General features: G+C 38.5%; 1 protein-coding gene across 1 annotated transcript in view; it reads left to right on the top strand.

Annotated features, from left to right (window-relative positions):
- Positions 1-10,464, top strand: part of LOC110032136 (uncharacterized membrane protein At4g09580-like) — a 17,705-nt gene extending 7,241 nt beyond the window's left edge. Inside the window, exons 2-4 of the mRNA XM_020735660.1 lie at positions 9,034-9,304; positions 9,653-9,823; positions 9,915-10,464. Of these exons, the coding sequence (XP_020591319.1) occupies positions 9,034-9,304; positions 9,653-9,823; positions 9,915-10,046 (574 nt within the window). The 3' untranslated portion in view covers positions 10,047-10,464. The remainder of the gene's footprint in view (positions 1-9,033; positions 9,305-9,652; positions 9,824-9,914) is intronic.
- The last annotated feature ends 320 nt before the right edge of the window (positions 10,465-10,784 follow it).

The following is a 10,784-nucleotide window of genomic DNA, read 5'->3' as shown; positions in this document are numbered from 1 at the left end:
CTTACTGGACATCTACAGGAGGATGTACCTTGGTGTATGCTTTTTGCTGATGATATTCTTCTCGTGGATAAAACGAGAGAAAAAGCCCAGGAAAAACTTGAATTATGGAGGTCTATATTGGAGTCTAAAGATCTTCATTTAATTAGAACTAAAACTGAATACATGGAATGTAATTTTAGTAGTAATAGCTCTAGTGACAGAAGTGTGACTTTGGGTGATCAAATTATTAAAAGGTGTGAACGATTTAGATATCTTGGGTCCGTTGTCCAAAGCGATGGTGATATAGATGGGGATGTTAATTGTATAATTCAAGTTGGTTGATTGAAGTGGAGGAATGCTTCGGGCCTTTTGTGTGATAGAAAAGTACCGCTAAGACTGAAAGGAAAATTTTATAAGACGGTGGTGAGACCTGCAATGCTCTATGGCGCTGAATGTTGGCCTTTAAAAGAGAAGCATAATAATAAGTTAAGTGTTGCCGAGATGAGAATGATTAGGTGGATGAGTGGCTTTACACTTAGAGACAAAATGCGGAATGAATATATTCGTGATAGGGTTGGTGTGGCTCCTATGACAGACAAAATTAGAGAAACTCGTCTTAGATTGTTTGGTCACATTAAACGTCGACCATTTGGATGATCCAATTAGGAGAGTAGATGTTTTAGATTCGACTTGTGTAAGAAAGGCAGAGGTAGACCTAGGAAGACTTGGGCTTATTGTATTAAAAATGATCTTAATTTACTAGAACTAAATGAAAATATGACACTAAATAGGATGCAATGGAGAAAAAGGATTCATGTAGCCGACCCCACGTAGTGGGATTAAGGCTTTGTTGTTGTTTTTGTACATATACAAACCACCTAAGTTTAATTTTGATCGCCTCATATTTAATAAATGTTTTTCCAACCCCCTTTTTTAATATAACTGTTTCTTAATTTTTTTTTCTTGACTTAGACACATTCATATTAAAATTCACAAATGTGCGCACTCAACTTTTATATAAATGATTTATTTACAACTCAATATTTAGATCCACACAACATTACCAACATAATTGCTATTTTAATAAACTTACCTGTAAACTTCTATGTTACGTCCTTATCAAATTTTTTTTTTGGCATTCTTTCATTTTTAATCATCCAAGTTAAATTATACTAACCTTGCCCTCATTTGTATCTCCAATCTTCTATATGATAAATACTAGATATTTCTCGCACTTCTATATGCCATATCTCTTAATTGTATTGAAGGATAATTGTTGACATTACATTCTTTAAAATTATATATCATATACTCAATGTTTGTTTTATTAATTTTAAGATCTTTATCTTAAAATTATTTTTTTCATTATTCTAAATTTTTTCGATTTTAGTGGATGCCTGATCGAATAGAATCATATTATTTACAAAAAAACACATTTCAAGACCTCTCGTTTTGAGTATTCATTGTGAGCGCCTTCATGCAAATACAAAAAAAAAACTATTGACTCAGTGTTGATCTTTGTTGCAAACATATTAAAAAACTCTTTAGTCACTTTATAATTATTTTTAATACTAATTCATAATTACTTTTAATGCTAACCGGCTCTTCATTTTATAAAACTTAAATAATGTTTGCATAACTTTGACACATCTTTGTGCTTTAAAATATATCTTGTCAATTCTGGTGGTAATAGTTCATATAACTGTTTCAAAATTAATTAGAATCTTATGAAGATCTTTTCTTTTTATTTATATTTCTCCATTAACTGTTGATTTTTCATGGAAAAAAATTAATTTGATTCTTTAAAATTGATGTATTTTTTAAGCTTGTATTCAATTAAGTGCTTCTATAACTTCATTATATGATTCATTAGTTTGATTCCTCTATAGTTAAGACAATCTCGAATATCACATTTCTTCTTAAATATTGATATTAGGTGCTAAAATGCTTCTTCTCCAATCATTTGCTATTCTTTTCAGGATTGTTTAGTTGTATATATTTAAAATGCAAAGTAAAAAGAAAAATAATGTATCTTGAATCTAAAAACTTTTTTGGTTTAATTTAAATCAAATGCAATCGAATGATATTTCTTTTGTATGTTTAGATGAATTTCTAAAATATAAAAATCTCTTTCTTGCTTTGTGCGTGGCGGCTTGGTCAACAATGAGAGTGACGAATGTAAGATGGACATTGTAGGTACGGTTGTAATCGAATCAAACTGAGGTCTAGTCACACTGTACTTGAGCTCAACTCAACCGTCAAAAAAACAGCTTGAACTCTAGCTCGAGTCAAGCTCATAGAATGAGCTTGAGCTCCGACTAGTCCGCTTATTAGCAGTCTCGAGAGCTTGCCTTGAGCTCGTTAAAATACCATTTGAGAAAGTGATGGTGCTTACAAGAGAAAGGAGGAGAATCTCAGCAGGAGCTTGATGGAGAAGGTTTCCATTGCAACCTTGAGCTCGTTAAAGTGACGTCTGAGAAATGAAAAAATTTTTCCTACGTTGTCTGGATCGCAGTCATTTTTTTTCCCCTCAGCCGCGATTAGTAGTGGATCACATGAGCTTGATGGAGAAGGTTTCCATTGCAACCTTGAGCTCGTTAAAGTGATGTCTGAGAAATGAAAAAAAAATTGCCTACGTTGTCTGGATTGCAGCCGTTTTTCTTTTTCCTCAGCCACGACCAGTGGATTGTGACCATTGTCCGGACGCATCTCTGTGATCTGACAACTTCTGCAAGTTTTTTTCCTGAGAAACTGATGGAGCTCATCGGAAAAAGAAGGAAATCTCCCGGCAGGAGCTTGTCGGAGAAGGCTTTCATGGCTGTTGGGGTGCGTCTTTTGAGAATGGTGAAATGTGTAGAGAATAATTTAAACGAAAGATCAAACTTTATTACCTGCATTTCATGCATCTTGCTTTTATAGCTTGCATTTAATGCAGCCCACCTATATTCATTAAAGTTTTTTTTAATCACAATATCCTCTTTTATTGTAAAAAATATTACATATTTTCTGAACAAATTATAAAATGTATATTTTAGTTTTGTCTGCTCGCGAGCCAACAAGTGGAGTCATATTATGCTTGAACTCGAGCTTGTTTATATTATATGCTCAAGTTTTAGACTGAGCTCGAATAAGCGGCTCAATAAACTAAATTTGTGAGCTTGATAGCAAGTTGAGTTCGAGCTAGCTCTCGAACCGATTCTGTTCATTTACACCCCTATGGGCGAGGGCAATGAAAGCGAATGCATTGGAGGAGAGGTTGTTGGTGGCCTGGCCAACAGTAGCAAGGTCGGCAGAGGTCGGGATCGATTTGTTCGGGTTGTGTATATGGAGTTCAAATGATTTGAATGATTTTAGAATTCACCAATATTATGCTTTGAATAATTTTATATTCCTCCAAAAGATATTTTTATTTGATTTATCTCCAACGTAACGTTTAGCAATTCTAAAGGTATGTATTCCTTTTTACTTTAGATCCTTAATACACTGAGCCAAACAATCCCTTAGTCTTTAAAATTCTAAAATCATTTCAATAGTTAGATTTTTTTTATTTACTTATAGGTATTAGTAGCCTTGGCAATAATAACTGTAAAATGTGTCATCTTTTGGTTGGATTAGCCATTTTTTCTATGCCTATAGTTTTTATCAATGTATTTTAATCTTATGATATTAAATGAGAAGATGAGACGTTCCTAAACATTCCTCTATTAATTTTGGAACTGATTGTTTTCAGGCTAAGCTTATGTGGTTTTTTTTTTTGATTTTTCAATAGCTCACATTTAGTCTTGAGTCTAAGTGAGCTATCGAGATCAAGCTTCTCAAGCACTTTTAAACTTTTTCTTGAAAAGATCCATAATGATCTTACATTGAATTCTTTTTTGATTCATGTTACTTCCACAAAAGGGCCGATCCAGGAGGGACTATTCGATTGCAGTATAGTCGGCGGACAGGCGGGCCGACTTTTGTCGCGGGGAGAAGGGGAGGGACCCGGGCGAGGAGCAGAGGAAGGAAAGGAGGGGGTGGGGTCCACTCGGGCTATAATCACATATTCAAGGAGGATAAGTTGAGGGGAGTTTGTAGGGAATTTTAGAAGAAAAGTTTTCAAATGGAGCATGCAGATTCTGTTAAAGGGGGAACATAGGGTTTATTTTTTTTTCATGCATTATTTTGTTGCTGTTGTGTTTTTCTTTTTTCTAAGGTGTGGGAGAGCCGATTTGCTTCTCGAAAGTAGATCATCTTTCATCTTTGTATCTTGCTTGTTTTTTTCATTGATAGCACTTATTTGTGTTTTTCCACCTATCTGTTACGATTTTGTTATGGTTTGTTGATTTTAATGTCAAGGCGTATTAAATTGGTATTAGAGCCTAGATCTTGGTGGGTTGGCAACAAAGAAAGCTGATGTGTTAAGGGGAGGTGGAGCAAATTCGATCCGAAATGGGAGAAATGTTTGCTATCATGGAGTACAAATTTTCTTTTATTGAAAGTTGAATGAATGGTGGATTTGAAGGCATACGGGAAATGCGAGAGATGGTGAAAAAACTCATGGAGATGCAATCTAAGGCCGTGCCGACCGCTCCAACTGCAAACCCCAACCAAGGGTTGATCAGGAAATCCTTGGCTAGGTCAAAAGGGAAGGAGATCGAGCGAGAAGAAAACGAAGAAGACATCTACCTACAAGAGCGTCCCCCTAGGACTTTGATAGGAGAGGGAGTGGATACTTCCGATGGAGGGGGATGGGCCGAAAATTGGAGGGATGGTAGAAAGGGCATAAAAGAGTACGATGGAGGAAGGAGGGAATCGGGAGTGGGATATGTCTATGACCACAGGAAGTAGTTTCACCCTAGATACACGGGGGGAATTCCGGAGGGAGAGGAAGTTAGGGTGGAGATGCAAGGCTCAGGAAATTGAAGATGTTAATCTTCAAAGGGGAGGATGGACATTGATGGTTATATAGGGTGAAGCGATGCTATGCAATCAATGGATTGAATGAGGAGGAGAAGCGCATGACAACAGGATTATGCTTGGAGAGGAAGTCTTTACCCTTGGTTTCAGTGGATGGAGGCAAGATATTCGATACACTCATGGGAGGAGTTTAAGGAGTTTAAGGATTGCTTGTTGGAAACGTTTTCGAGTCATTTGTAAAGGAGACCTACATAAGTAATTCTATACTCTAACTTAGAAAGGGACGGTTATGGAGTACCGAGAGAAGTTTGAGCTTTCGTTAGGAAGGTTGAGGAGGATATCTGCAGTAGGCTTGGAAGGGAACTTCTTGAAACATCTGAGGCTTGACCTACAAGTGACCATCCGCCCCTTGAGATTGCGTGGATTGAGGGAGATGATGGAGGATAATAAAGAGGTGAAGAAGACAGACAAAGATGACAATGTCGGGGGATTCTATAAGAGCATCGTGACAGCCACGATACTGAGGACTCAGACAATGTCATTTTAGAAAGAGACTTCGAAGGAGAAGAGTACCGGACCCCGTCCCTGGGGTAATTTCAAGCGCCTCACATACGCAGAAGTGCAGGACAAAAGAGCTAAAGGATTGTGTTATCGTTGTGATGAGAAATATGCCCCAGGACATCGTTGCAAGGGACGTGTCCTTCAGGTTCTTTTAGTTCAAGAGGTGGATACAAAGAGTGAGGGTTTAAAAGAGGAAGCAGTGGAGGAGCATTTGAATTTGGATGTGGCAGATGTGGGGTTGGATCGGGAAGCAGCCGATTGTGGGGTTGCTGGATGGCAATGCCACACATAACTCTATTTTAAATCAAGTTGTGGAAAAGTTAAGAGTTTTAGCTGGTGACTATAGGGAGCTTTGATGTCATGATGGGGATAGGGAAGGTGAAGGGAAGTAGGGAAATTTTAATGGGGTTGGTTCTGACACTATATTACCTACAGGTGATGGAAGACTTCCTTTAAATTTGGGCAACACAAATGTTATTCTGGGGATGATGTGACATATTGAGAGAAATGAAGATTTATTGGAAGTCCTCGATGATGAAGTTCCAAGTAGAGGGTAGGAAGGTGGCGTTGAGAGTAGATGCTAGCTTATGCAAAACCATGATGTCGCTAAATTCCATGGTCATGTCGATTCGGGGAGCAGGACTGTGCTGCTTGGTGGAGTTGGAGGGCATTGTGGAGTTTCAAGATTCAAAGTTGGCAGAGTTCAGGAGGGGTTCAACAGCTCAGACACTAGTTTACTGATGTTTTCCAACAGCCAAGAAGGTTACCCCCTCGAAGGGAGCACGAGCACATTATTACATTGAAGGAGGGTGTTTCTCCCATCAACGTCATACCATATAGATACCCCCAGTTTCGAAAGGATGAATAGAGAAGCTGATCTGAGTGATGTTCTTGGTTGTCAGGCCTAGTGTAAGTCCTTTTTCCAGTCCTATTCTGTTGGTGAAAAAAAGAGATGGTAGTTGGAGATTGTGCGTGGACTACCGGACTTTGAATAAGGAAACAATATCGGATAAGTTTCCTATTCCTTTGATTGATGAGTTACTGGATGTGCTTTATGGTTTTAGTTATTTTTTAAAATGTTGATCTGAAGGTGGGGTACCACCAGATCAGGATGAATCCGACAGATGTACACAAGACATCATTGAGGACACATGAATGACATTATGAGTTCTTAGTGATGCCGTTTGGCCTCACCAACGCCCTGACGACATTTCAGTCCCTTATGAATAGGGTTTTTCAGCTATATTTTTGGAAATTTGTCCTGGTTTTCTTAATGATATTCTGATCTACAGTCGTATAAAGACAACAAGTGGGGCACCTGAGGACAGTCTTGGAGCGTTGAGGGAGCACCAATTATATGCCAACTTGAAGAAATGTAGTTTTGCACAGGTGCTGGTGGAGTACCTGGGACATGTGGTGACCGGAAAATGCGTAGCAGTGGATCCGTCCAAGATTGAAGCTATGGTTGATTGGCCCTTACCAAGGAGTTTGAAGGAGGTGAGAGGATTCTTGGGTTTCATCGACTATTACAGGAAATTCGTGAGAGAATATGACACGATAGCATGACCACCGACTGAGCAGTTAAAGAAAGACAATTTCAAATGGAGAGAAGCAACAACACAGACCTTTGAACAACTGAAGAGGGCAATGACCAGTGTATCGTTATTAACACTTACATATTTCAGTAAAACATTCGTGCTGGAGTAGGTTGCATTAGGGTACTGATTAGGAGCAGTGCTCGTGCAGGATTAGTGGTCGATTGCCTACTTCGGCCAAGTTGTTATTGCCAAAGTGAGGTTAAATTCAGTATATGAGTGGGAATTGATGACAATTGTTTTGGCTATTCAGAAGTGGCGGCCCTGTCTGTTGGGACGACATTTTTTGGTCAGGATAGATCGGAGAAGTTTAAAGTTTTTTCTAGAGCAACAAATGATAACTGAGGATTATCAGAGATGACTATCCAAGCTACTGGGGAATGATTTTGAGATTTAGTACTGACCATAATTGGAGAACAAGGTAGCTGACGTGTTGTCGAGAAAGGCGGAGGAACTGCAATTGACGTGCAGACGTGGAGGACATGATAGCAAAATGTGATGTGACACAAGAGAGCGAAAGGGATGAGGAGCTTAGGAAAATAAGGGATGAATTATTACAAGATCCAAACCTTCATCTTGGGTATGCATTGAGGGGACAACAACTGCTCGACGAGTGACGATTTGTGCGACCCAAGTCGTTGGAGTACATTCTCATATTATTACAAGTGTTTTGTGGCAGTGCGATTGGTGGTTATTCAGGGGTGTAGAAGATCTACAATCATCTTGCGGCGGAGCTTTATTGGGTGGGAATGCGTAGAGACGTGGAGGGCATGATAGCAAAATATGATGTGTGCCAACGCCACAAGTAATTGACAACAACATCACGGTTGTTATAACAACTATTAGCATTGTTGGAGAAGGCTTGAAAAGAAGTGTCAATAAATTTTATTACAGGGTTGCCACAGTCATAAGGGTTCACGGTGATTATGGTAGTTGTGAATCACTTAAGTATGAACATTTCATTCCCTTACGACATCCCTACACTGCAGTCTCAGTTGCGGTGGTGTTTATCCGGGAAGTAGTCCGTTTGCATGGAGTGTCAGAATCAATTGTGTCATATAGGGACAAGGTGTTCCTCGGCCACTTCTGGATGGAGCTATTTAGGTTGCAAGGGACAATCCTTAAAAGAAGCACCACATATTATCCCCAGACTGATTGGAAGACGGAGGTGATCAACAGGAACGTGGAGACATGCTTGTGTTGTTTTGTATCTGATATACTAAAGTTGTGGGCTAAGTGGATTACATGGGCTGAGTATTGTTATAATACTTCATACCACATTGCCGTATAGACAACCTATTTCAAGATATTGTATGAACAAGATTGATCTCATTTGATACATTATGGGCATATCATTACACTGGTATCCAACGTTGATTGGTACTTGGAGGAGAGGGACAAGATACTAGCAGAGCTCAAGGGGCATCTTTTGATGATTCAATAAATCATGAAGAAGAAAGTGGATGGACACAGTAGAGAGGTGCAATTCGAACCAGACGACATGGTCTGCTTGAAGCAAGGTCCTACTGACATAAGACATTGGCTTGGAGGAGAAACGAGAAACTTTCATCGAGATACCTTGTGTCTTTTGAGTTGATTACACACATCAGGACAGTGACCTACCATTTGAAGTTACCATCTTCATCTGCGCTACACCTAGTTTTCAATGTATCTCAACTAAGATGAGCGATTGGAGATCACATACCCTTATCACACTATCGCTGACGTTGAAGGAGAACTTGGATGTGATTCTAGAACCATTAGAGATCAAGGGAGTGTGACGAGGAGTGAAAGAGGTATTGGTTAAGTGGGGTTGCCAGACTATGAAGCAACGTGAGAGCCTTACGAGGTGATCCACAAACAGTTTCCATCCTTTCACAGTGATGACAATATTTAATTAGTGTCATGTATAGTTATTTATTTATCAATTTGGTTCAGCATATTTACGATTTTGCAATGACATTTTTCACTTTTTAAGAACTTTATCCTCATTCTGCAGGGATAATATTGCTGTGTACGCGACCGATTACCAAATAAATTTTATGCTTGGTTACTGCTCCGTGTACATCTTTATGCAGACATTCATGATTCCTGGTACCATATTCATGTCCCTTCTGGCCGGAGCTCTTTTTGGAGTCAGCAAAGGTCTCGTTCTCGTGGTTTTTACTGCCACTGCGGGTGCATCTTCCTGTTATTTCCTCTCAAAAATAATCGGCCGCCCTTTAGTCAGTTGGCTTTGGCCCGAAAAGCTAAGGTTTTTCCAGGCAGAGGTAAAAATATCATCTTTAATTCCTCTACGAACTTCTGAATGACCCTTACCTACTTTTTAGGAAGATTTAAATACATACCACTTAGTTCATTTGTATTTACATATCTAACATTTAAACTTTATTTTTTACATATATGCCAATGCCTCCTTATTTATGCATGAAAAGGTGTATTTCACTTTTGAATAGTGAAAATATTGGTGTTTTTCATCTCTCATGTCAAGATTTGCATGGTATAAATGTAAAGTTTAGGACTTAGATATGTAAATACATAGGAATTGGTTGTCATGTATGTAAATTTTCCTTACTATTTATCGATGCCGCATTCATTTCTTACATGTATGAATGCAGATTGCCAAACGCAGGGAAAAGCTTCTCAACTACATGCTCTTCTTAAGGATAACTCCAACCTTACCCAACACATTTATAAACTTGGCGTCACCCATAGTCGACATACCATTTCACATATTCTTTTTTGCAACTCTAGTTGGCCTTATTCCCGCTTCTTTTATCACTGTTAGAGTAAGTCCCCCCTAATCATTTAAACCATTCTAAACCATATCTTGTGCTAAAAATGAAGTAAAGAATCTCAATGGTGCTTTTTGAACAACAGGCAGGCCTTGCTCTAGGGGACCTAAAGTCTCTGGGAGATCTGTATGACTTAAAAACCTTGGTGGTTCTCTTCTTGATTGGTTCTGTTGCAATATTTCCAAGTATTCTGAAGAGGAAGCGTACATACGAATGAACCTTAACAGGTACACATCAGGAATAAGAATGGAGCATTAAGGATTATAATATACAGGCTTTTGCTTCTTAACGGCTAAGCAAAAGATAGGGCGAGCACACAGTTAGGGTTTCTTCTTTTTGTTTAACCAGATGCTGATATATAATATATAGAGTTGGTGCTCTTTTGGCAGCCAATGATTAGTGGAAAGAAGAGGCGGTGTTGCGAAGAAAGTTTACACTATTTCGACCAATCATTGGCTGCCATGTGAGCCAGTGGTGGTAGGTATTTGGGTGTGACAGCTTCCTTTTATATTGCTTCACCGCTTAAGTAGAAGTTTTAGGAGGTGGAGTGTATTTTTAATGTGATGTTTGGTATTTGGCGGGATTCTTTATGCCATAATGTTGATTATGTCTTTTATTAGAAGATTTACAATGCATATCACTCATTGCTTATGTATTTACACACCTAACAACTAAACTTCAATTTTTAAGTACTATATGTATGATTTGGGTGGTGTAAATGTAAAAGAGTAAACTTTAGGTGTTTTAGATGTAAATACTTGGGAATTGGGTATTATGGATGTAAATGCCCCTTCTTTATTTCAAGTTAGGTTTTACGGCACTCTCCTCAGCTTTGCCTTCTTGTGGTGTCTTTTTTGATCGTTGTGATTTTCCGATCCAGGCTTTTACCCAACGCAATTTCAATATATCTCTCGACTTGAGACTTTCTAAAAGTAATATATATATATATATATAA

The sequence above is a fragment of the Phalaenopsis equestris genome, unplaced genomic scaffold (genome assembly GCF_001263595.1).
Source record: "Phalaenopsis equestris unplaced genomic scaffold, ASM126359v1 Scaffold000878, whole genome shotgun sequence".
NCBI classification, from domain to species: domain Eukaryota; kingdom Viridiplantae; phylum Streptophyta; class Magnoliopsida; order Asparagales; family Orchidaceae; genus Phalaenopsis; species Phalaenopsis equestris.
This window is presented reverse-complemented; position numbering and strand designations above follow the sequence as displayed.